This window comes from Acanthochromis polyacanthus, chromosome 12, assembly GCF_021347895.1.
Source record: "Acanthochromis polyacanthus isolate Apoly-LR-REF ecotype Palm Island chromosome 12, KAUST_Apoly_ChrSc, whole genome shotgun sequence".
Lineage (NCBI taxonomy): Eukaryota > Metazoa > Chordata > Actinopteri > Pomacentridae > Acanthochromis > Acanthochromis polyacanthus.
The window spans coordinates 37,899,718-37,926,633 of NC_067124.1; the positions used below are offsets into that span (position 1 = coordinate 37,899,718).

The 26,916-nt window shown below is 40.8% G+C and overlaps 1 protein-coding gene across 2 annotated transcripts in view; it reads left to right on the forward strand.

The window, feature by feature from the left end:
* The first annotated feature begins 1,592 nt into the window (after positions 1-1,592).
* itga10 (integrin, alpha 10) overlaps positions 1,593-26,916 on the forward strand; it is a 62,457-nt gene continuing 37,133 nt past the window's right edge. For both annotated transcript variants that reach the window (XM_051956976.1, XM_022209316.2), the window contains exons 1-7: positions 1,593-2,426; positions 19,016-19,127; positions 19,225-19,334; positions 19,420-19,508; positions 23,775-23,889; positions 24,005-24,132; positions 25,284-25,432. In XM_051956976.1, coding sequence (XP_051812936.1) covers positions 2,375-2,426; positions 19,016-19,127; positions 19,225-19,334; positions 19,420-19,508; positions 23,775-23,889; positions 24,005-24,132; positions 25,284-25,432 — 755 coding nt within the window. In that variant the 5' untranslated portion in view covers positions 1,593-2,374. The remainder of the gene's footprint in view (positions 2,427-19,015; positions 19,128-19,224; positions 19,335-19,419; positions 19,509-23,774; positions 23,890-24,004; positions 24,133-25,283; positions 25,433-26,916) is intronic.

Genomic DNA, 26,916 nt, shown 5'->3' on the forward strand with positions numbered 1-26,916 from the left:
AAAATATCACGTTTTCTTTGTCCTGCTGTACGTTCTGCAGCTACAAAGCAGTTCCATGCAGTGTTGCACATTCAGGACTTCACTATGATGCTGCACTTTTAGTCTGCAGAGTAAATTCACCTGTGAGGTTTGTTATTCACTGAGACACCGTCGTGAATCTTCTGCTGCAGAGGATTGTAGGTCAGAACGACCAGAATAACTCGGAGGCATTCAACCTGCAGAATGTGAGCGGATGCTGAGGGATGGCCTGGTATTTTAGGAGTCTGACACAGTTTGGACTGGACGGACTGTGTAGTTGGTGTACAGATGTGGGAGTTTGGATTTCATGACACCAACTTCCTCTTCTTGAACTGTTTCACCACTTTTTTTTTTATTTGAAAAGGTAAACGTCTGAACTGATAAAATGTGATTTAAAAAAAAAACTTCTATTAAAGATGTTTTAACATTCAAAGCTGCAGGTGACAGATTCTGGTGCATCCATGTGCGCAGGTGGCTGGCTTAAAGTTAAGGATCATCTAGTTTCAGGGCCGGCCCTAGGACTTTGGTGGCCCTAAGCAAGATTTTTTTTTTGTGGCCCCAAAACATGCACAGAGCAATTACCAAATCACGTGCACAGCTTGTAATTGGGTTAAAACACACATGCACATGATTAACAGCAAATATTTATTTTTTTAAAAAATGTGTCCTAGACAGGGACAAAATGCGAATCACACACTTATTGTGGTGTGGCCCCCTCTAGTGGATGTGGCTATAAACAACGGCATAGAGTGTTTATGCCAGGCCGGCCCTGTCTAGTTTATTATAGCGGGAGTATTATTAGCATTTCTATCAGTAATAACAACACTGTCTACTCCAAATTAGACACAGAGAGAGAATTTTGGAGTAATTTCTGCCATTTTATGTGTCATTTTGTACACTTCTGCTCCATTTTTTAAAGTTTAGTGTGATTCTGGAAAGGTTTACTTTATTTTTGAAACAAGTTTCAAGACATTTTAGGCTATTTTGAGTAATTTTATGCAAGTTTTGATTAATTTTTTTCACAATTATTGAGTCATTTTTGATCATTTTGTGTCATTTTGGAAATTTCTTGGGCAATTTCTGAAGGTTTAATGTGATTGTAGACAGGTTTTATTTTGTTTTTACAACTTGTCAGACATTTTGGGCAAGTCTGAGTAATCTTGTACAAGTTTCAAGTATTTTTTGAGTACTTTTGGACTTTTTTGGTGACATTTTGAGCCAATTTTTTATAAGTTCAATGTGATTGTGGACAGATTTTACTTTATTTTGGGAGATTTTAAGCATTTTTGTACAAGTTTCAATTATTTTTTTTTACAATTATTAAGTAATTTTTGACCATTTTCTGTCATTTTGTTTCATTTTTGAGCCATTTCTAAAAGTTTATTGTGATTGTGGACAGGTTTCAAGACATCTTGGGTCATTTTGAGTAATCCAAAAAACTGGACAGTTTCTCCAGAATGTCTTAATGAAAAAAAGAAGTGAACAAGCTGAAGGACTTTGAGCAGAGAAACTGTTGGAGCAAAAACAGGAGAGAGGGAGAGAGAGAGAGAGGGAGAGATGTGGGTTGAGGTTTGCAGCAGTTGCACACAGAGCAGTCTGCTGGATGGATGGAGGGAGGGCGGCTGCCACGATAAATGCGCTCTTTCATTTCAAAAGTGGGAGAAATCTTCTTAGCAGAGACGCACGACAAGAAAAAGAAGAGGACACGACACGTTCTGCTGTGAATGTGAAGAGAGCCAGCGCAGAGGATCATGGAGCTGTCAGCAGAACCGCGCACAGCAACGACAAGAACAAGAAGTCACCTCAAAGTTCGCGCTTGATGAGGAGTTTGATCTTCGAAGACGCGCTCTGGGGACTCCGCGGGGATCCAAGCCGCCGCTGACGGACTGTTTGAGGAGGTGTTCCACATTTGTGATGCTTTAACGAGCTCCTTTTTGGATGAGACAGGTGCAGAGATTTCACACAGCATGGCTCACTGAGGTGCTTCTCCAATTTGTCTCCATTATCGGCATTTTTGCGCATTTTGGCACAAGTTTCCAATCCAGGAGGCACACATCACGGACAGGAATCTTCTCTTTTTTAAGTTGTTTATTATATTTTCGTGTGTATTTAATAAGTCTGCACTGCCTCAGTAAAACTGAGTCCTGAAGGGAGCCCCACGCACAGTCGACATGCCCCTACAGCACCGTTTGGCCGGATTTTACGCATCTCTTGGGGAAAGAGCGAGCTGAAGAATTACGTGCGCGCCTGTGTGCGTTGGTGGACATCGACATTCCCAACAGCTCAGGGGAGACCACTTTGTAAACAGAGAGGGGGGGAACGACCAGAGAGAGGCTGCTTCCATTCGTTTTCCTAAATGGAGCTGCGTAAATACCTGCTGTGCTTGGAGTTTATCCTCCTCCTCAAAGGTAAGATCCACTTTTCACAGCGTTTTCTGTTGAGTTTGCGCTTTTTATCCTGTTTTTACGTTTAAAAACTCAACTGCAGGTTTGTTTTTGAACATTAAGAAGCAGGTGGGTGACTCACTGAGTGTAGTTTAAACTCTAGAAGTCTTTAAGTCTTGTCCTCACTGCTCAGTTCCTCTCCTGTTCCTCAGCACCCTCTCAAAAATAAAGGTTCCTCAGAAGGTTCTCTGGTTCTTCTGTCACCAAATGAAGAACCTTTTTCATTTCAGGGATGATTCTGCAACTACTTCACCTAAAGGTTCTTGATTTCTACTGGAGCTACTGAGTTTGGTGGCATGCAGGTCATAGCATGAAATTAGAGCTGCAACTTGTGAATATTTTCATTGATTTGATGGTTATTTTCTAGATTAATCGTTTGGTCTGTAGAACTTCAGAAAAAAGTTTTCCAAATCCTAAAGTGGCGTCTTCTAATACGTTCTACTCAAGGGCGTCAGTTTGTTTTTAAAAGTGGGGGGGACGGAGACCACAGCACTTTGAGAAAATGTCGAAGAACGGAGGTAAAATGCCACAAGCTGGGCTCGAACTCTCAACCACCACACCATAGGCGGACACTTAAGCTATTGAGCCACCGGAACATACGGGTAGAGGGGTCTGTGGGCCGCTATAGTACTAATTCTCCCGGGCCGAAATTTTGTCCCTGCACGCCTCTGGTCGGAGCTTCCACTTGGCACAGGCGCAAATTTAGCATCTGCGCGGTTTTTTTTTTGCGTTTTTGTTTTTAACCTCACGAAGGTGTGCTGCGTGTCTGTGCAACTCTCGGCCGAGTGCGGATGGTGCGTTCAGGAGCGTCGGAATTTTCTATACTGCTGAAAATAACTGGGTTTACAACGGCTTGCATGTGAAGAATTTGAATGTGTTGGAGACAAAATGACCCCTGACAAAAAGTGGGGGGGACACGTCCCCACCGTCCCCCCCTAAACTGACGCCTATGGTTCTACTGTCTAAGCAGAAAACGCAAACTATCTGATGTATTTATAATGAAAGACAGAGAAGATGGTGTAAATTCTTACAGTTCATTAATTAAAGCTGAAGGGTTTAGTTCAGGCAACTGGACTTAGGCCCCATCCACACGAAGACAAACCGAGGTCTAAACGCATAAGTTTCTTGTCGAATCTGCGTATCATCCACATGAAGACGGCGTTTTGGGGGTCTGTAAACGATCATTTTTGAAACCAGGTTCCAGAGTGGAAAGATGTTGAAACGCCGTATGCGCAGCTCCGTGTTTACTGGCTATCCGCTACTTTTCAGATATGCTTGCGTCATAGTTTCGTATCTGCATTGACACGCATGCGCAGTTTCATAACTTCATTGACACGCATGCGCCACACGCGGCAACGACAACAACAGCGATGGCGGCGTACAGTGCAGCAAATGTTCTGATGAAGCTGGTGACCCTACTATCCCTGTTGCAGCAAAATCTCCTTCTTCTCAATCATCACCGAGTTGAACAAACAATTATAGAGGACACATTACGGCTCACTCATGCATCTCGGCTTGGTCTCTGTTTACAATTTTTGGCGCAAGTGCACATGCCCACTGTTTTTTCTTCAGTTTGCGCGTGTTTCCGTCATATCGTTACAGCGCCCCCAGAGGTCTGGCATGTGTTTTACAGCGCTTCCATGCGTATCGAGTGCATTCATGTAGACGCACACATTTTCTGAGACGCCTTCATCTTTATGGCGATCGTTTTTGAAACTGTTAAGCGTTTTGTCTTCGTGTGGATGGGGCCTTATTCTAGTGATCTTGAAGACGTTTCACCTCTCATCCAAGAGGCTTCTTCAGCTCTAAAACTAGTTTGGAGAGTCCCAGGTATTTAACGACTGCAGGTGTAGGTGGGGCTAAGGCTGGTGGTATCTACTATTAGCAAGGTGATAAAGGATTAAAGAAATTGTTTTCTTTCTTTCAACAATAGGTGTTGAATCTCAATGAGGTATTAATATGCTAGTAGAGGGGGGGCCTCATGAGAGTCGTTGGTTTAAGGGAAAACTGAGTGAACTTCCTATGATTCATCGTCACGTGAGTCGTTTGGCTCAAAAATGGTCATTTTTGGTTGATTTTTTTTTCCCTGAATGTTCTTAAAGAAAATATTAGAAGTGTTACTGATGTATATGGAATCACTTTAGATATTTTTAGGATTTTTTGGAATATTTTTACTCATTTTTTGAAAATATTTACAAGAATTGTCTTGCCAAATTTGGGGGATTTTTTTTAAAATAAAACCTTTAAGGGAAACTTTTAAGGAATTATTGGAATTTTCTTCCTGAAGGTTTTGGAAATTTTCAGAAATCTGGGGGATTTTTTTTTTGCTGAATTTTTTTTATTTTTTTCAGACAAAGAAACAATATTTTTTGGTGCTTGTAAACAAAGACAACAGGAGGGTTAATGAACCTCTGGATGAAGTAAGAACCACTTCTGGCTGCGGTTGGCATCTTTATTTTTCCGAGTGTCCGACCGGCTGACATGCTCGTTAACCTCCTTGACTCCGGCTGGCAGCATGTTCGAATAACGCCGTCACACGTGTCTCCATGACTCCGTGAAGCTTCACCCGGTGTGACGGTGACCCAGCGACCGCGAGGACATTCCTGACATGACTGTGTGCAGATGAGAAGAAAAGCAGCTGTATTAAAACACCTGGCTGCACTCCATCTGCAAGACGGATCAAAGGTTTAGGAAGCCGTGCACGAGTCCAGAGAAATATGGCTCCAAGTCTCCTCTGTAAATCTACCTTAGTCGTGTTATTTCATTCCTTCTGGAAGCTTGCAGAGGATGTTGGGAGATATTTGCATGGATCCTCAGCTGAAAGGTTACTGGTTCATCTCCTCTTACAGCCGACACCCTCTGACCTCAGCAGCTGCGTAACTCGACCTCCCCGATCGCTTCACCCGCTTCCATCTTGATGTCTAAGGTTCCCCCTAATAAGGCGCCGGTGCCGTGTGTGTGTTTTCTCCACGAAGCATGAACATCAGCTCGTGTTCGACCAGAAAGAAAATGCAGAATAAGAGCCATTGTTGTCTACCAGAAGTGTGCAGTGGATGCATTAGAGCGGGCAGCCATGCAGCAGAACCAAGCCGAGAAATTGTTGCTGGGCTTCTGAAGTTAATCTGTAGATTGAAATGTTTGTGGCAAGCGATTATCCATGCCAGCCGTTTCCACACAGCCGAGGAATGTATGAAGAAGTCCCACAGGAGCTTACATCTGTTTAAAAATGTTCCCTATGTTTGGTTTTTACACTTTACCCTCCATTACCGGTTTAAATCATGCATGCACCAGTCCCAAACCACAGCCAGTTTAAATCCTGTATAAAACAAAACCAAAACCAGTGTGTAATAAGTCCAGAACCAATTTAAAACCAACCCAAAACTAGCAGCAAAGCTTGTCCAGAACCAGTTTGAATCCAGTCTAAAACCAACCCCAAAAAGCTTGCCCAAATGCACTCTAAAACAAATCCCAAAACTAAAACAAAGCTCGTCCAAACCTACGCTAAAACCACTCTAAAATCAGTCTAGGCCCACTTTAAAGGCAGCCCAAAAATAAACCCAAAACCAGTCCAAATATCAGTCCAAAACCAATCTAAAAACCACTACCAAAGCCATGGACCAGTTTGAAGCTGAGTTTGGACTGTTCTTAGATTGGTTTTGAACTGTTATTTCACACACTACACTCTATTATCCATTTAAATCATGCATGCACCAATCCACAGTCAGAATCTACACCAAAACCACCCAAAAATCAGTCCAGAACCAGCTAAAATACAGCCTAAAACCAGTCTGGAATCAGTTCAGGACCAATTAAAACTAGTCTAAAACCAACCTCAACACAACAACAAAGCTTGTCCAAATCAACTTTAAAATCAATCCAAAAACCAGCCCCAAATCAGTCCAAACCCAGCCTTAAATCAGTCCAAACCCAGCCTTAAATCAGTCCAAAACCAGCCCCAAACCAGCCCAAAACCAGCCCCAAATCAGTCCAAACCCAGCCTTAAATCAGTCCAAACCCAGCCCCAAATCAGCCCAAACCCAGCCCCAAATCAGCCCAAACCCAGCCCCAAATCAGTCCAAACCCAGCCTTAAATCAGTCCAAACCCAGCCTTAAATCAGTCCAAACCCAGCCTTAAATCAGTCCAAAACCAGCCCCAAATCAGTCCAAACCCAGCCTTAAATCAGTCCTGACCCATTTTAAAACCAACCCAAAAAAACATTCAAAACCAGTCCTAAAGAAACCCCCCCCAAAAAATCAGAAAGAAATGGCCAAAACCAGTCCAAAAACCAGCCCCAAATCAGTCCAAAACCAGCCTTAAATCAGTCCAAAACCAGTCCAAAACCAGCCCCAAACCAGTCCAAACCCAGCCTTAAATCAGTCCTGACCCGAAGAACCACAAAAAACAATCTAATAAATGGACCAAACCAGTCCAAAAACCGGCTCAAATATTCCAAAACCCACCTAAAACCAGTACCAAAATGATAAGCTGCTTTAAGCTGAGTTTGGACTGGTTGTAGATGTGTTTTAGGTGGATTTTGAGCTGTTTTTTACACTTCACGCTCCATTGCTTTTGTAAATCATGCATGCACACGCTAACCTTTACCACCTTCTTTAATGTGCCGCCCTAATTCGTACAGTAGCTCGTGTGATTTGTGTTTTTGCCCGTGTGTCATGTACGTGTGCAACGTTAATGGATTCAGCAGAGCTCCCTGAAGCCGGCAGCACATTTCCCATGTCTGTTGCTCTCTGTTATGCTTTACTGAGATGTCAAACACAGGTGTCCATGTTTAACTCTCCATTCATAAATCCCCCCGCTATTATTCTCCCAGCCTCTCGTTGTTTTTTCGCTCTCGGATCGCTTCATTCCTGCACTCCCCCTCATCTTCCACCCCCGTTTACCCACGAGAGGGTGACAGAGATGAGAACAGAACACGACGGAGATAATGGAGAGAAAATCTGTGAGAAGAAAAGAGGGGAACGAGTGGGAAACGTTATGAGTCACCGAGATAAAGATGATAGAAACAGACAGCGAAGAAGTCGTCTGTGCTGCAGGACATTTCACAGAGGAGTCGATCCACAGAACTCGTCAGATGTGGTTTTAAAGGACGGTAATCAGATAGTGACCAGTACACAGACACTCCTTTGAGCAACGATTACAAAAGGCCTTAATTTGCAGCTTTATTCAAATGACACGATGCCACAGATGAAAGGTGAAAGAACGGGCTGTTTTCATGATGGATGCTGTAGGTCAGTTTAAGGCCGTAGTTGTCCGCTTGAATGTCCACAATTCTACTGTTTATTGTGTAAGAAATCATTTCAGACAGCACAGAATGACACAAAACCGCCACGTGACTGCAAAACACCAGCCCAAAGCAGTCCAAGAATCAGTCCAAGCCAAAAGCATTCCAGAACTCAATCGAAAGTTTACCAAATTCACCATAATACTAGTCCACACTCAGTTTAAAACCTACCTAAAAATCCAAATCATCTAAAACCAGTCCAAAACCAACCCAAATCCACTCTAAAACTACTCCAAAACCAGTTTTAATCCACCCTAAAAATCCATCCAAAACCAATCTACAACCAATCCAAGACCTGCCTGAAACTAGTCCAAAACCAGTGTAAAGCCAACCCAAATATCAGTACAAAATTCACCTAAAACCAGCATGAAACTAGTTTCAAAACTATTCCAAGACCAGTCCAGAAATGGTTTAAAAACAACCCCAAAACCAATCCAAGAAAACTAGAACCTGCCAGAATCCAACTCAAAAATCAGTCCAAAGCCTCTCCAAATTCACCCTAAAACTACTCCAAAACCATTTAAAATCCACCTCAAAGACCAGTCCAAAACAAACCTACAATCAACCCAAATCCACCCTAAATCTACTCCAAAACCAGTTTCAATTCACCCCACAAACCAGTCCAAAGCCAAACTACAACCAATCCAAGACCAGCCTGAAACGAGTCCAAAACCAGTGTAACACCAACCCCAAATCACTTGTTAGTATAAAACCAATCCAAATATCATTACAAAGGCCACCTAAAAGCCAGTCCAAAGCCAGCATGAACTAGTTTCGAAAACCATCATAAGACCAGTCCAGAACCAGTTTGAAATTAATCTCAAACCAATCTGATAAAAAACATTCCACAACCTGCCTAAATCCAACCCAAAAATCAGTCCAAAGACTCTCCAAATCCACCCTAAAACTACTTCAAAACTAGTTTAAATCCACCCCAAAAATCAATCCAAAACCAGCTTACAATCAACTCAAAACCAGTTTAAATCCAACACAAAAACCTGTACAAAACCAGCCAACAACCAACATGAAACCAACCCGAAAAACAGTCCAAAACCAGCTCCAAATCAGTCTAAAACTCACCCAAACATCCTTCCAAATCAACCTGAAACCTGTCCAAAACCAGCCTTTTTTCCCCATATAGCCGTACTCGGCTGCTTCTTGATGTCCGTTCTGTTGCAGATATATGTTAGAAGAACAAATACTAATTCCTCAATGTTAGAACAGATAGAAGAGTAGATTCAACAGACAGTTAAGACAACATGCATCACTGTTTGGGCAAAAGGTTACAACTGCTAGCTGCCATGTTTCTATAGCATCCAAAACACTGCAGTGTTGAGTTCCCCAACACGTGCACACTCCCATACGTGCACACAATCACAAGCACTCAGTAGCGCCCAGAGCCGAGCGTGTGGTCGAGAGAATCTGGACTTCGTTTGGCTTGATAAATGTTTGCCGCCAGTTGTCATGGTGACGGGTGGTCAGACAGCCTGTGGTACAGTGTCGTATATAAACCCCAGTGAAAATGGAACCAGGACGGAGGAAAGAAAACAGCCAGCGATGGTACGGATTCGTGGAAGCCGGAGGGGCCTTGTGGTAGAATTACAGTGTGTGTTGTATAGGCTAACATTAAAAAAAGAAGAAGCAATCTCTGGTTTATGGGCGAATGAGTGAAAGAGGAGGATGGAGGGGGAGCATCAGTAGCCGGGCTCGTTATCGGACGCCGGGTTTGTTGTGTGGAAAGAAATTTGGAGCTGCAGTGTGGGTGACGCTGCCACAAGAAAAGACTTTTACGACGGTGTTTTGTGAGAAAAAAAGGGGCTGCTGGGTGCGAATCGGAGAGGAAAACTAATTAGAACAAGGCTGCAAAGATGGATAATTCTTCCTGGCGACTTGAAAGAAGATTTAGGAGTTATTCTAGCCTTGCCCACGCATGATTCCCCAACGGTGAAGTGTGTCAAACATCTGTGCAGAATCACATCATCGGAGGTTTTGGATCAGGAAACACTGGACGCTCTGAACAGAAACATAGAAGTGGAGTTACATCCCAACCAGAATGTAATTTAATCCTACGAACAGACTTTTCAGTGCAACATTAAGTCCAGGCAACTCTACGAAAACAGAACAGCCATGACTAGAAGTAGAGAGCTTAGACACGTCTTCTGTGCGGCTAGAATACTGAAAAATGCCACTATAGACAAAACAAAAGTTGAATTTTATTGATTATTATGTGCAGTGTGATGCAGCATTAATGCAAGTAATCATTCAAAAAAGTAGAAATTCATAATTTATTATACAAAAATTGCAAAACTGGAATCGATTCTTGCTAGTACTGGGGGTGGGGATCAATCTACATGCTATAGATATTGTACTACTTATATTTAATTTATTTTTATATCTCTATCTAGTCTATCTATAACTCTATATATTTTATCTCTATATCTATATCTAGTCTATCTGTATCTCTGTATATTATATCTCTATCTAGTCTATCTATAACTATATATTTTTATATCTATCTCTATGTTTTATCTCTATCTAGCCATATCTCTGTTGAGTTCTCCATATCTGTCTGTATCTCTATATATCTATGTAACTATATCTCTTTCTATATCTCTCTATTTTTATTCAGCTATCTAAATCTGTTTGTCTGTCCAGCTATATCTCTATCTAGCTATATCCCCATATCTCTAGTTTATCCATATCTCTGTCATTATCTCTATATCTTTATGTATCTATATCTCTAATTAGCTATATCTTTATCTAGCTAGTTCCTTTCTCTATATCTCTATATCTAGCTACATCACATCAAGCAATAGCTCTATATCTCCAGCTACATATATCATCTGTCTATATCTCTATCTCTATCTAGCTATATACACACGTGGACAAAATTGTTGGTACCCCTCAGTTAAAGAAGGAAAAACCCACAATTCTCACTGAAATCACTTGAAACTCACAAAAGTAACAATAAATAAAAATTTATTGAAAATTAAATAATCAAAATCAGCCATCACTTTTGAATTGTTGATTAACATAATTATTTAAAAAAACAAACTAATGAAATAGGGCTGGACAAAAATGATGGTACCCATAACTTAATATTTTGTTGCACAACCTTTTGAGGCAATCACTGCAATTAAACGATTTCTGTATTTGTCAATGAGCGTTCTGCAGCTGTCAACAGGTATTTTGGCCCACTCCTCATGAGCAAACAGCTCCAGTTGTCTCAGGTTTGATGGGTGTCTTCTCCAAATGGCATGTTTCAGCTCCTTCCACATATGTTCAATGGGATTCAGATCTGGGCTCATAGAAGGCCACTTTAGAATAGTCCAACGCTTTTCTCTCAGCCATTCTTGGGTGTTTTTGGCTGTGTGTTTTGGATCGTTGTCCTGTTGGAAGACCCATGACCTGCGACTGAGACCAAGCTTTCTGACACGAGGCAGCACATTTCTCTCCAGAATGCCTTGATAGTCTTCAGATTTCATCGTACCTTGCACACTTTCAAGACACCCTGTGCCAGATGCAGCAAAGCAGCTCCAAAACATTACTGAGCCTCCTCCATGTTTCACCGTAGGGACAGTGTTCTTTTCTTCGTATGCTTGGTTTTTGAGTCTATGAACATAGAGTTGATGTGCCTTACCAAAAAGCTCCAGTTTGGTCTCATCTGTCCAAAGGACATTCTCCCAGAAGCTTTGTGGCTTGTCAACATGCATTTTTGCAAATTCCAGTCTGGCTTTTTTATGAGTTTTTTTCAGCAGTGGTGTCCTCCTTGGTCGTCTCCCATGAAGTCCACTTTGGCTCAAACAACGACGAATGGTGCGATCTGACACTGATGTACCTTGGCCTTGGAGTTCACCTTTAATTTCTTTGGAGGTTGCTCTGGGCTCTTTGGATACAATTCCAACGATCCGTCTCTTCAATTTGTCATCAATTTTCCTCTTGCGGCCACGTCCAGGGAGGTTGGCTACTGTACCGTGGGTCTTGAACTTCTGAATAATATGAGCCACTGTTGTCACAGGAACTTCAAGCTGTTTAGAGATGGTCTTATAGCCTTTACCTTTAAGATGTTTGTCTATCATTTTTTTTCGGATGTCCTGGGACAATTCTCTCCTTCGCTTTCTGTTGTCCATGTTCAGTGTGGTACACACCTTTTCACCAAACAGCAGGGTGACTACTTGTCTCCCTTTAAATAGGCAGATTGACTGATTATGAGTTTGGAAACACCTGTGATGTCAATTAAATGACACACCTGAGTTAATCATGTCACTCTGGTCAAATAGTTTTCAATCTTTTATAGAGGTACCATCATTTTTGTCCAGGCCTGTTTCATTAGTTTGTTTTTTTAAATAATTATGTTAATCAACAATTCAAAAGTAATGGCTGTTTTTGATTATTTAATTTTCAATAAATTTTTATTTATTGTTACTTTTGTGAGTTTCAAGTGATTTCAGTGAGAATTGTGGGTTTTTCCTTCTTTAACTGAGGGGTACTAACAATTTTGTCCACGTGTGTATCTATCTAGTTATATTTCTATCAAAATCTCTATCTTTTTCTGTCTATAGCTCTATGAATAAATACACTAAAGAAAAGGAGTAAACAAGAATGAAAGACCTGAATTCAGATAAAGGCGAGTCTATATGAATGGGTTTTAAAAATATAAGTGAGCATATTAATGAACAGGTCCACCACTATAGGTATAAAAGCGCAATACTAAATCAGTGTACTCTTAAATTCTAGCACCAGACCAACTTCTTCACAATCGTCCTGCTGGTTTGGATGAAAAACCACAACTTTTCTAGCCATAAATGACGAAATATGGGCTCACAAACGAGGAAATTCGACGGAAAATGCAATTGCATTATAGCGAGGAAAGTGAAAGAGCAGGTAGAGAGAAACTACAGTGTGAGAAAAGCAGAGATGGAAGAAAAACAGATCTGGTTTCTGTGTGATTGGCCTGACCGAGGTTACCCTCGCTGAGTATTTGTGGGAAAATAATCTGCGTACAAGTGTTTCAGGAGCTGGTTTTGGAGGGGTTTTTTCTGCAGGCTACAGCAACATCTATCTATATCTCTATATGTCTGTATCTCTATACAGTATATATCTATATCTCTGTCTAGCTATATATCTATTTATATCTCTGCATCTCTATCAAGCTATATCTCATCTACCTATATCTCTATATATCTACACCCCCTGTCAAAGTTTTAGGACACTTTCTCATTCAAATAAATGAGAACCTGTCCTAAAACTTTTGACAGGAGGTGTATATCGGTATCTAGTTATATCTCTATATATCTCTTTCTCTATGTAGTATATCGCTATCCAGCAATATATCTTCTTATATCTCTATATCTATACCTCCATCTATTTATATCTATATTTCTATCTTTCTCTATCGATATCTCTGTATCTCTATCTAGCTATATCTCTATTTCTCAACATCTCCATTGATATCTCTATATTTCTATCTTTCAATATCTCTATCAATATCTCTACATATCTAGCCATTTCTGTCTATATCTCTATCAATATCTCTATCAATATCTCTATCTGTCTATATCTCTACTGACATCGCTATATCTCTGTCAGTATCTGTCTTTTTATCTAGCAATATATCTATGTCTTTATCTATCTGTCTCTGTCTCTATCAATATCTCTATCAATATCTCTATTTGTGTATATCTCTACTGACATCTCTATATCTCTATCAGTATCTCTATGTCTTTAGCTATACATCTATATCTTTATCAATCTATCTCTATCTCTATCTATATCTCTATCGCTCTATATCTCTGTCACTGAATAGAATAAAGAAAAACGTGAGTGAAACTTTAAAAACAAGTGTTTGAGTAGCTGCTTTTGGAGTGGTTTTTTTTTTACCTGCATGTTACAGCAGCACAGTTACCGTAGATCTAATGTTCAACTGCAAGTCAGATCTATTCAGAAAGCCTCTTTGACCAAAACACACCCAGCGTTTCAGTGCCACGAATAACCCAGAGTAGACGTACCAGTGGGATGAGTTAAACACCGACCGTGGAGCTGAAAATAATACACGATGATGCTCTTTAATTTCAGTGGAAATGTGTAGGTGGCGCAAGCTTATTTCCTGTCAGCTACTGGCAGCATCGGCAAGCATTTCTACAGAAAACGGAAATCAGTTTGGACCCAACTGAATGTAACGCTGGTCTTTAAACTGGTTTTAAATCCAATTTTTGATCCAAACAGAAGCCAATATCTGTCACTTCTGTTTTTATTCTTTACCAAACTACATGCAGGTGCTTTAACATCTTTTAAGTTACAATTGTAACAATGATTTCTTAATTCTAAGACGTTAATACCCATAATAGTCATGGGAAAAGACAAAAAGTGGAATGTCCAACATTTTTCCAAGTGTCCACAGGTGCTACCAAAACTGGGAAAAATGCTGTATAGATATTTAACCATTTTGTGTCTTGTTTTGTGTCTAGTTTTTGTCTTTTCATGTCTTAATTTTGTCGTCTTGTATCTTGATTTTGCTGCTTTGTCTGTTTTGTCATTTTGTGTCTACATTTTGCAGTTTTGTGCCATGTTTTAAACATTTTGTGCCTCAGTTTTGCTGTTTTGTGTCTCAATTTTGTTGTCTTGTGTCTTGTTTATCTCGTTTATTTTGTCTCATGTCGTTTTGTCTTATTTTTGACATCGACATTGATATTTTTGCCTCGATTTTGCAGTTTTGTGTCTTATGATGTTTTGTTTCTCAATTTTGCAATTTTGTATCTCTGTTTTGACATTGTGTCTTGTTTTTGATGTTTTATGTCTCGTTTTTGATTTGTGTCTCGTTTTTGATTTGTGTCTCGTTGTTGTCATTTTGTGTCTCGTTGTTGTCATTTTGTGTCTCGTTATTGTCATTTTGTGTCTCGTTTTTGTCATTTTGTGTCTCATTTTTTTGTCAGTTTTTGTCTAGTTTTTATAATTTAGTGTCTCAATTTTGTCATTTTGTGTCTTGATTTTGATGCTTCATGTCTCAGTTTTGATTTGTGTCTCATTTTTGTCATTTTGTGTCTCATTTTTTGTCAGTTTTTGTCTAGTTTTTATAATTTAGTGTCTCAATTTTGTCATTTTGTGTCTTGATTTTGATGTTTCATGTCTCAGTTTTGTAATTTTGTGTCTTGTTTTTGTCATTTTGTGTTTATATTTTGGAGTTTTGTGCCATGTTTTACACATTTTGTGCCTCGGATTTGTTGTTTTGTGTCTCAATTTTGTCGTCTTTTTTATCTCGTTTATTTTGTCTCATGTCGTTTTTTGTCTCATTTTTGACATTTTGCGTCTCGATTTTGCAGTTTTGTATCTCGGTTTCGACATTGTGTCTCGTTTTCGATGTTTTGTGTCTCGGTTTCATCGTTCTGTGTCTCGTGTTTGTTTTGTGTCTTATTTTTGACATTTTGTGTCTTTTTTTGTCATTTTTCCTGCAGAATAATGTGATTTTGATGAAGTATCAGAATTTTTAAGTTTGGATTTGATTGATTTTCTAGATGGAACCGCATGTCAGACATTCAAGAACCCTCATAAAGCTGAAAAACATGAGGATTCTCTGTTTTTATGGTTTCTGGCTGATAAGTGAGACAACTTTGAGATGACGATTAAAGACGTTTATACAGCTCAAAGCATTCAGAAACAGTTTTCTCAATGAATTCTTTATCTACTGCAAATGTTTGCGGTTACATTTAATGGAAAAAGCATTAAGCTCACAAGGAAACTGAGCTGCAACAGATATTCTCCTGGGAATCACGTCGTCTTGTCACGCTGTTGTTGTAAAATATCAGTCACAGCTACTTTAGAGAAACAGAAACTGGAGACGAGCTCTGACACAGGGCATGCAGGTTGTATCGCCTTAAAGGTTTTACACATCAAAGTCTCGGTGCAGGTCCTGGGAAGTATGACTGCATATGTAAAACCTTCAGCGGCACCGCAGGGAGTCCGATAAATAATCTAAAGCGATGTCCCTGAAGTCGACGTCGGCTGGGACTGAAAACTGAGGAGAGATCTCAGCAGACGACTCTTCATCTCAGCTGGAGACCGAAAACTGAAGGCTGCCTCAGCTGCTGCGTGATGCGGGAAAAATGTCAGAGATTTTTCTGACAGATGTTGTAATTTAATTTGCGGTGTAATCTTTTTTTTTTTTTAAATCAAACTTCAGTCAAGCACTGCCGTATGACACACCGTCAAGATTTGACCTGTTCTATGCTGCTGGTCCAAAAAAAAGAAGTCTCCACCTGGATTTAACTCAGCAAATAGTTCAGATCCTTCATTGGATAATTACTGCAGTGATGAAACAACTTCTTTAACTCTAGTTGTTGCAGTGAGGAGCTTCTCATTTCTTAAATGTTGGAAGACATTTCCTGTGGTCATGGAAAGGATGTTAATCTGTCTGCATCAAGCAATGAAAACAACTAAGGAGATTAAACGACTAAAATCAGGTTAAGAACCGTCCAACACATTATTAAAATCTGAAGGATAGTGGAGAACCATCTTAGAGGAACAAACTCTCAGATGATGGTAGGAAACCAACAGTAGAACTCACAGCTGTTTAATAGTGAAAGTAAGAACATTTCCACATGATGGGAACTCAAAGGATTGGGACTAAACAGCTGTAGCTCCAAGAAAACCACTGATCAGTGAGGATGATCAGAATAAAGTCTTCTGTTTGCTGTGGAGCATAAAGATTGGACTCTGGATCAATGGAAGAAGGTACAAGTAAATGCTCAAAACGGCAATTTTACCAGCTCATATGAATTTCATTGCTGCTGCTACATAGTGATTCATCTATAAATTGATGGGATTCTTACACTTTTTTTATGTATTTTAGTTGAGTTTGTGTCTCCTCTGCTTGGGTTTAAATACAAGCGGCTCATTGAACGGACCTCCATCCTGCTGCTTTCCGTCTCTCGGTGTGTAAAAGGCCGGTTTGTGTGTGCTAACAGGGCTCTCACTATACCTCGTGGTTTTTCTAAACCCACGCCCTTCCCTACTCGTCCCTCTTACCCCTCAGACTGAACTCTCTTTCTGCTCACCGGTCGCCTCTGCTCGTGTTGTTTGTCCGTCGTTTTTAAACCCTCCTTCTTCCCTCTGCTGAGGCCAGAATAATAATCTGTAGATGTAGCTGCAGTTGTGTACACACGGTTCCCAACCTCATGTTTTGCAAGTTATTCGCTCATTTTAACCGCTGATGAACTCGTTTTGTGTCGAATCCTAATCCTGGGTGTCCAACATGCGGCCCGTGGGCCAAAACCGGCCCTCCAGAGGGTCCAATCTGGCCCACTTTGTAAAGTGTAAAAATTCCAAAGAAGACATTAACTGTAGATTTTAAATTTGTAAAACTATGACTTTAAAACAATTTCTAGACCATGACAAGTTGTTTTGGTCATAAAGTAAAATACTAGATTGTTCATTGTTGTTTTGTCATTTTGTGTCTCATTTCTTGTAAATTTTTTTTCTCGTTTTTGTCTTTTTTTGTGTCATGTTTTGGTCGTTTTGTTTCCTTTTTGAAATATTTCGTCTTGTTTTTGTTGTTTTTTTGTGTTTTGTCTGATTTGTCGTTTTGTTTTTGTTGTTTTGTGTCTTATTTTTGTAATATTTTGTCTTGTCTTTGTTGTTTTGTTGTCAGACTTTTGTCATTTGTCTCATTTTTTGTCATTTTGTATTTCCTTTTTGTTTTGCTTGTGTTGTTCTGTTTCGCCCTATTGTAATTCTTTGTCTCATTTTTGTCTACTTTTTTCCCCCTTTGTAACTTTTTGTCTCTTTTTTGTTTTGTTTAATGTCGTTTGCCTCATTTTTGTCATTTTGTTTCTTGCTTTTGTCGTTTTGTGTGTTTTTGTAATATTTAGTCTTGTTTTTGTTGTTGTCTTTTTTGTCTAACTTTTCTTGTTTTTCTCATGTTTTGTCGTATTCTCATTTTTGTTTTGTTTCTTGTTTTTGTCATTTTGTGTTTTTGACTTATTGTCATTTTGTGTTTTGCTTTATTCATTGTTTTCCGCATCGTTTTTGTTGCTTTGTAGCTTTTTTTGGTAAATTTTTTTGTCTCTTGTTTTGTTGTTTGTCTCATTTTTAGTGATTTTCTCATTTTCCCCCCTTTTGTGTGCTATTTTTGTAATATTTTGTCTTGTTTTTGTTGGGTTTTTTTGTCTTTGTCTTTTTTTTTTGTCAGAAATACTATATAACACTATATTGATCAGTTCCAGATACCTGTGACTGAATGTTTTGTTCCTTTGTAGATCCTCTGTGAGCCGTAGGTTGTGATGTATAAATGATAAACTGAGGCATAATGTTGCTGAAGTTCACTTCAGACCTAGCCAAGCCGCGCTAGACAACCCACGGCAACAAATTTAATTCTCTGCCAGGGTGGGTCTAGTTACCCTCCATAAGCCTCGAGGTTGGATGCTCCTAAAACTGGCCGACCAATCACCATGAAGTGTAGAGTCAGAAGGCGGGCGTAACGAAGTGACGACAGAGGCGCGATGATTCTGACAGAAACAACCACAAACAACTAGCCTAGCCGAGCTAGACAACCCACGGCAACGAATTTAATTCTCTGCCAGGGTCGACAACAAAAACGACAACAGTCGTTGAGCTCCATTAGCAGCGACTCTGAATAATCTTTCTGTTAGCATGTCTGTAATATACTTGAGCTTCACCCATTGACTGTATAAATAAGGCTTCACCGAACTACCGCATCCTCTGATTTCCGGCGCTCTAGGAGCCTATTCGTTGCGCTGATTGGTTGTATACCTACCCAATTGCTGCAGAGTGATTTGATAGACAACCTTTTAGCCCGCCTCCCTCCCTGTCGAGCGTGCCTAGACCCTTGCGTCTTCAGAGCATGGGTCTAGCGCAGCTAGGCTACTTCAGACCATCAACTTTTGTAGACCTTGTTCAAGTAAGAACCTTTGTTTGCTGTTCGGCACAAAACGTCCAAATAAAAGTTTGCTAAAGAACATGAGAAGAAGCCTGATGAATGTTGGAGAACTTCATTCAGATGAAGATCAATGAGTTCAGATGTTTGGTGTGAACCTGACCAGGACTACCACAGTGGATGCATGGTCCTGACAGTAAAGCACGGAGGTGGAAGTATGATTATATGGGGCTGAATGAGAGCAAAAGGTGTTCAGGAGATATTTATGGATGCAGCATGAATGTCTTTGACTGATAAGATGTCTCCCAGACTTTTTGTTTGTTTCCAATCTGAATGATAATCTTCTTTGTTGCCTCTGTTTGCAGAACTGTGTCAGTGTTTCAACATAGACGTGAAACATCCGCGAATCTTCAGCGGCCCAGAAGACGCTTTGTTCGGCTTCTCGGTCTTACAGCATGAAGCAGACGGAGAGAAATCGTAAGTGTCGGTTGTAATTAGAACAGAGACGTGGGTAATTAAACTGTCACAGTGCGCAGACAAAGAGGACGTTTGGATGATGGATGTTCTGTTGAAGGATGCTGGTCGGAGCTCCGTGGGACGGGCCGCCCAACAACAGGAAAGGAGACGTCTACAAGTGCATTGTGGGAGAGGAGAAGAACTCAAACTGCAGCAAAGTGAATCTAGGTGAGGAAAAACAACCAACCTGAGCTAAAACATTCATTCACGTTTGGATTTCCCAAAACTAAACCAGTCGTTTCGTGTGTTTCAGGTGAGACTGCCCTCCAGAACGTCTCCAAGAACCTGAGGAACTCCCACCTGGGCATGACCCTGACTCCAGACTCACCTGATGGCTTCTTGGTATGTGGTCTCTGTGTGGGAAACGAGCTTTTTGTTTCTGCTGTGTGGGCTCCTGGAGGGATGTGGGGAGAAAAAGGTTGTGTTTATTTGACAGGAGTTCCCTCGCTCGCTGTGTTTCTATTTGACTTCAGAAGTGGTTCGCTGATCCCCCGCTTCCTGTTTCTGGAGATACATTTGCACATTTAAAGTAACACACTCTCATTCATCATTCGGTTTGATTCTTTGTGTGTGGATTTCCTGTCGCATTTCGGCAGTATTTGTGTGTTTGTGTCAGAGAAAGTTATGACTTCAGAAGCAAATTATATGTGAAGATGTGAGTTTTTCAGGTCTAAATGAGGATAAATACAGTTTCACGCTTTCATTTCAAAATAATAACAAGAGAAGCACTCAGACAGAGCATTACTCAACCAAGGCTGCTCATTCCTGCACATGGCTTTGTCAGAAATGCAGCATTTTATTTTATTTTTTTAGAAATGCAGTATTAGTTTATTAGTTATTGATGATCAGAAACATAGAATGTGGCTGTTTAATATAGATTTACCCACAAACAAAAAGACTTTGCGTTGAGCACAGACGCGTGTTATGCAGCTGATGTAGTGTTCACTTGTTGTCATGGTTACAGTGACGCCGTGCTGCTATCTGGCAATGATACAGAAATCTTTAACAAATTCTTGGATCCAGGCTATAAGCTGCATCACTGCTGAAATCTAATCACTTGGTCCTTGTGTCATTTCTGACCTTCCCTGAAAAGTTCGTCCAAATTCATTGGTCCATTTTTGAGTAATGTTGTGTGCGTGACTGTGAGAGATGCTTTTTATTTCACTTTAATCAGCTTAAGCATGGTTTGGATATGCATTATAAATAAACGTAACTTCCACACAGGGGTGGTAATAATTTAAAGATTGAGCCTCAAGTTTTAAGTTTTCTGACAAAGTGAAGACACTGGTCTGTGTTGGAATGAGGGAGGATGAACTGCATTGACAGGCTTTATGATGAGAAAGACATCATGTCCACCACAGCAAGCAGCTGTCTGACTGAGAGCATCCTCAACATGACCGTCACTGACATGAGGCCTCTGATGGTTGAAGACAAAGGCGTCACGACAATGATCTTATTTGTTCTGTCATTCTAAATCTTCAGTTTCTGAATAAAGAAGCAGTAATTAAAAATTATTTTTTTTATCCGATTCATCGATTAATCGAAAAAAAATAATCGACCGATTAATCGATTATTAAACTAATCGTTAGTTGCAGCCCTAGACGATATTCATTTTCCATTTAGCTCCATTTTTGGTCTCCGCCAACCCCAAGTTTTTTTTGGCTGCTGACAGCTAACTAAGTTTGCTTTCAGCTTCTTCTACTAAAGTTAGCTTCAAATTTTCCTTAAAATTACACGGAAACATGAATGTTGACCCTTTATTGGTCATTAGCGGGTGAACTTTCATTCCATCTCTGCTGTGTTTCTGTTTTTTATTGACGCCAAATGTCATCGCTGGACGTGTTCTCCCTATGAGTGATCTTCTAGTCACGATAACCAAACCCAGCTGGTGTTGAAGTCAAATCGAGGAATCGTCTGAGCAGTCAAGTGCAAACCTTCGATGCAAACATCTCCGGTCCCGATTCTACATCTCCGGTCCCGATTCTACATCTCCGGTCCCGATTCTACATCTCCGGTCCCGATTCTGCAGCTCCGAGGCCGACACAGTGCGTGTTGCGTGTGCACAGTGCGGTTGCGTGTTTTCTCCGTCTGCCAGGTTTTTACTGCAGCTCCGGGTGTGGAGTCGTGTACAGTTCACAATCTCTGGGCCGCGTTCGTGTGTGTGTGTGTTTATGCTAACCCCAGCGGTCAGGTCTATAACAGGATCGGAATGCGTCTCCGGCCCTTTGTTAATGACAGACCTACCAAAAGCCATAGCACCTCTCTCGCTTTTCCTTCCTCTCGTCCCTCCATCCATCTCTTCTTCTCCTTCTCCTCTGCTCATCTGAGCGCCCCGAGGACAAACCCGTCCATAATGACAGGGCAGGAGAAGCCAGGATGTTTCTCTTTCTGCCGATCTCTCCCCCCCCCCGTTTCACCCCACTTTCAGCCGCCCTCTTTTGTCTGCTGATGCTCGAGTTTCCCTTTTATCTCCCTCCTCTCGCTTTCCCCACTTGCTATGGAAGCCAAATATGCTTTGAAGACAGAAATATTTTTATAGGATGCCCCCCTCTGCTCCCTCCTAACTCCCCTCATTCAGCCACCCTGCATTTAGCACAATCAGATTTAAATTGCTTTACTGCTCTTGTGTTCCAGCTCTGTTAAACCGCTCATGACAGCAGTGACTGCCAACATGTCAACAATAGTCTCCCTCTCTCGCTGCCTCTCCCTCGTTTCTCGGCCCTCCAAACCACACCGTTGTAGTTTTCCATGACTTATTCCCTCTTATGACTTGTTTTCTTTTTGTTCCCAGTCTGCCCTGATTTACTGGGTTTATATTTTAATGTGTGTGTGTGTGTGTGTGTGTGTGTGTGTGTGTTTAGACGTGGGTCACTCGGCCATATTTGTCTACGTGGTTAAACTCTTTGATAATGACCAAAGAAACGCCCACACTTCTGGACTGCACAACTTATAAGAATATAAATTCAGAAATCAAGGTGCAGGAATGACCCTAAAGGGACAAAACAGAGCATTTCTGTGCTTGTATAGTCATAAAATTACACCTTTTATGTCCTTGCTCAGAAACATAAGCATTGGAAAGTACAGAATTGGTACATAATGATGTACAACTGGAGCGGCAAGCCATTTTGTACCTTTTTGAGGTCAAAAAATACCCTTCAATTCAGAAAAATATGATGTTTACAGCTATTTATCCAATGCTATTTGAGACTCTGAACCCCAATTCACCAAAAATAAACCATTTATAGCAACTACATCCTGTTATAAACAAAAATTCTGAATGTTTCAGAAAGCTATGACTGACTCGGCTGCAAAAATTCTGTATTCTGTGTCTTTGTATCTGTACTCTTGTTTCTTTCTAGACATTTCTGTAAACAAAGTTGACATTTATTTGGATTGTTGTCTGCCAACTCTCAAAAGCCAAACAGCTAAAGTGAATAATGCAAAACTGTGATTTGTTTTTTTGTTTTTTTTTTACTTTTGCACTGAAATTGTGACTCTTGTAAATCTTCTCAATTCTAAAACTAAGCCTATCTTCTTTTTCTTTTGTTAGCATTTATTCATCCATTTCCTGTATACCTAAAGGTAAACTGATGAAAATGCTGCATATCAATGATCCTGCAGTAAATACATCCCAAAATCCATAGAATTCATACTGTTTTTTTAAATTATTTTTACCTTTTTAAGGAAGACGTTGTGAACAGAAACTTGAATTTGCTTCCACATTTTGGCCTGTAGTGTATTACAGGGAGGAAAACTCACTCAGAAACTGCTGCTTGGGGTTCAGAGGGTTCATGGATCCACTGCAGTATAGATTCACTTTGCTCTGTGTCTCCCTCAGTCTTACTTCTAAAGTCTACCCACATGTCTACATCATTATTTGTATTTCAGAACTACAGAAAACCTGCAGAATAAAAAAGAAAAAAATCCAAATTTTTTAGAGTGTACACTACGGTTCAAAAGTTTGGGGTCACTTAGAAATGTCCTTATTTCTGAAAGAAAAGCATTTTTTTCAATGAAGATCACATTAAATGAATGCTAAATCCAGTCTAGACATTGTTAATGTGGTAAGTGACTGTTCTAGCTGGAAACGGCTGATTTTTAATGGAATATCTCCATAGAGGTACAGAGGAACATTTCCAGCAACCATCACTCCTGTGTTCTAATGCTACATTGTGTTAGCTAATGGTGTTGAAAGCTAACTGATGATTAGAAAACCCTTGTGCAGTTATGTTAGCACATGGATAAAAGTGGGAGTTTTACTGGAAAACATGGAGATGTCTGGGTGATCCCAAACTTTTGAACGGTAGTGTAAATGCAAACACTTTTTAGTAGTGTGCAGAACCTGAAGTAGGTTTTTCTTGAGGATTTTGTGTATTAGCTGCATGACCCAGAATATATCAGCTGCATATGTGTACTGCAGAAATAGCACGGTTGCTAGGCATGCAAACTCGCATACTCTGGTGAACCAAATTGTTTTCTAAATTAGAATTTCTAAAACAGGACTCTAAACAGCTGGGCTTAAAGTGTGTAGCCGCATGAAAAACATCCTAAAATTGCTTCACCTGTAAACCAGATGCCGCTGTGTGTGTGTTTGCATGTGTTTTGCAGGCCTGTGCCCCTCTGTGGTCGCAGGAATGCGGCACGTCCATGTTCAGCACCGGCATCTGCACTTCGGTCAGCGACGACCTGGAACCCAGAGAGACCATCGCCCCGACTGCGCAAAGTAACCACACATCTGCACACACACACACACACACACACACACACACACACACATCGAGGCAAAGAAACGTGCAGCTGCAGCCAAACAAACCTCTGTAACCTCCTACGTGTGGCAGGGTGCTCCACGTACATGGACATCGTGATCGTGCTGGACGGATCCAACAGCATCTACCCCTGGTACGAGGTCCAGAACTTCCTCAGCAACATCCTCAGCAAGTTCCACATCAGCTCGGACCAGATGCAGGTACACAGAGTTTACTGAATATTATTTACGTTGGTAATGGAAACTTGTGGGTTTCAGTTTGTCTCTCATTTAGATCTCTGGAAGCTTTCACAGTAAGAAAACTGGTCCCTTGAGTGAAAACATGCCTAGCGACATATAAAGTTTGGCAGATATGCCCAGAATGAATAGCAGCACTAATGTAAAGAGACATGAGCCCGACCAGCTTGAGGTTGGAGAGGAGTTAGAGAAGGATTTGTTGCACTCAGAGCTAACGTCACGGATAAAGCTGTTGGTTCCTACACAGCAATGGAAACAGAAAGGCTAAAAGGGTTGATTAAGGCGCTGTTCCTTTAAACTTTCTCCAAATTCCTCGAGAAGAAAGCTGCCAAACTGGAGCTAAAAGCAAAGTGAATATTGCCAAGCAGACGCATCTTTTCAACTACAACTTAGTGCAACAAAAACACATCAACACTAGCAATGAAATGGTAAACGTAGTGGAGAGTTTAGCAGTTCAGCTTTTAACAGCTTAAAGAATCAGATATTTCCCTCAGGAGGCGGTGGAGACCAAAATTGGAGCTAAAAGGAAAGGATTATATCCAAGCAAACTCCTCTTTTGTTGTACGGCTTTTAGAAATGAAAATCTGTCGATGTTGTGTTTGTAATTTTTAGTGCAGCCCGCCGAAGTGGTGAACTAACGGTCTGAATTTCAAGTTATTTTCACATTTTCTTCGATTTGGGTTCATTTTCACTACAATAGAAAGTCCTGCAGCTCTGTGGAAACAGAACAATACTGGAAGGCTTTACAGTAAAACAAGCCGGTCCCTTGAGTGAAAACATGCAGAGCGACGTATGAAGAGCCAGTTTGGCAGATCTGAGCTGGATGACTCGCGGTGGTAATGTAAAGGGACACGACTTGAGGTTGGGGAGGAATGGACGAACACGAAGAGGGGGTTTGAGTTAAGAAAAGAGAGAGTGGGGGGTGGCGGGCGAAGTGAGGTGAAGAGGAAATACCTCTGGTTTCTGAATGAATTCAAAAATTCCCCCAGCGCAGTGTTTGCTTTAGGAGCAGGATCGGCCCTTAAAGAGACAGCTGCTCTCCACAACTATGTGCGACCGGCACGAACATGTGGCGTTGTTGTCATGCTTCTGTGTGTGTTTTTGTGCGTTTCCAGGTCGGCATCCTGCAGTACGGCGAGGTGGCGGTCCATGAGTGGTCTCTGAACGACTACCAGACCACACAGGAGGTGGTGGAGGCCGCCAAGAACATCAGCCGCCAGGAGGGCCGGGAGACTCGCACTGCATACGCCATCCACATGGCCTGGTACTGCTGTCAGTCCGCTACTGAAACATGTTGTAGGCTTGGCGCGCTGGCTGGAAACTTTCTGGCTGTTTAGGTTTCGGCGTAACATTCTCGGAGGCTTTCTCTAAATATATCACTGTATAATTTGCAGTTACGATGACAATCAGGCCCATTTTCTTCCAGCCGGTTCTTCTTTCTGATGGTATGTTGGGGATCAGATAAAGATTAGCAGAAATAGTGCAACATAAAGCCGTTCTCCACTTGTGGGCTGTTTCAGGAACCTTTGTGCATGCTCCAACCACAATAATCGCCCTGCAGGACCTCGTTCAGGTCTGTTTTTAGGGTTGAACAAAGTCTTCACGTTCTCGTCCTTTCAACTCTAGCTCCATCGACAACGAAGAACAAACCTCAACTGTTTATGCACATCCAACTAGAACTACTACTTTTCCTTCTTGTTTTGTTGCTTTTACACAACTGTTGTAAAGTTTTGGGTCATCCACTCCAATTCCATGTTTCCATGAAAACTCCGACTTTTATCCATGTGCTAACATAACTGCACAAGGGTTTTCTAATCATCAATGAGCCTTTCAACACCATTAGCTAACACAATGCAGCCTTAGAAATGTTTGAACAGAAATGTACATGAAAAAAGTTGGTCTACATGAGTTGAAGTTGCTCTGTATTATTTAAAGTTGCTCTAAAATTAGTTAAAGTTGTTCTATATTCGTTAAAGTTACTCTAAAGGAGTTAAACTTGCTCCATATCAATTAAAGTTGCTCTACGTTAGATAAAGTTGCTCGTACTGAGTTAAAGTCGATCTACTCTACTGTTCAAAAGTTTGGGGTCACACAGACAATTCCATGTTTTTCATGAAATTCCCACTTTTATCCATGTGCTAACATAACTACACAAGGGTTTTCTAATCATCAATGAGCCTTTCAGCACCATTAGCTAACACAATGTAGCATTAGAACACAGGAGTGATGGTTGCTGGAAATGTTCCTCTGTACCTCTATGGAGATATTCCATTAAAAATCAGCTGTTTCCAGCTAGAATAGTCATTTAACACATTGATCTTCATTGGAAGAAAAAAAAACATTCCTGAGGTTGGGTAAATTTAACGTCCTAAATTGAAGCTGTTGGTTCCTACATGAAAACAGAAAGGCTAAAAAGGTTGATTGAGGCGCAGTTCCTGTAAACTTTCTCCAAATTATTGCAGTCGAAACACTTCCTGTCCAGCACCAAACATCAGAACGACAAAGCTAGCAACTAACCAACGACTTTAGCAGCTATTCCAAATAGGAGCAGGCGGAGACCAAAATTGGAGCTAAAAACAAAGTAAATATTGCCATTTATTCACTGCAACTCTGCACATCAGCTGTAAGATGTTTCACCATGCTGAATGTATCTCCAACAACTTTCTCCTCTGTTCACTGTTTTTCTGAGCCATGCTGACTTTATTTTATGGATCCAGTAGGTTGGATCTTCCTCTCGGTCTCCCTGTA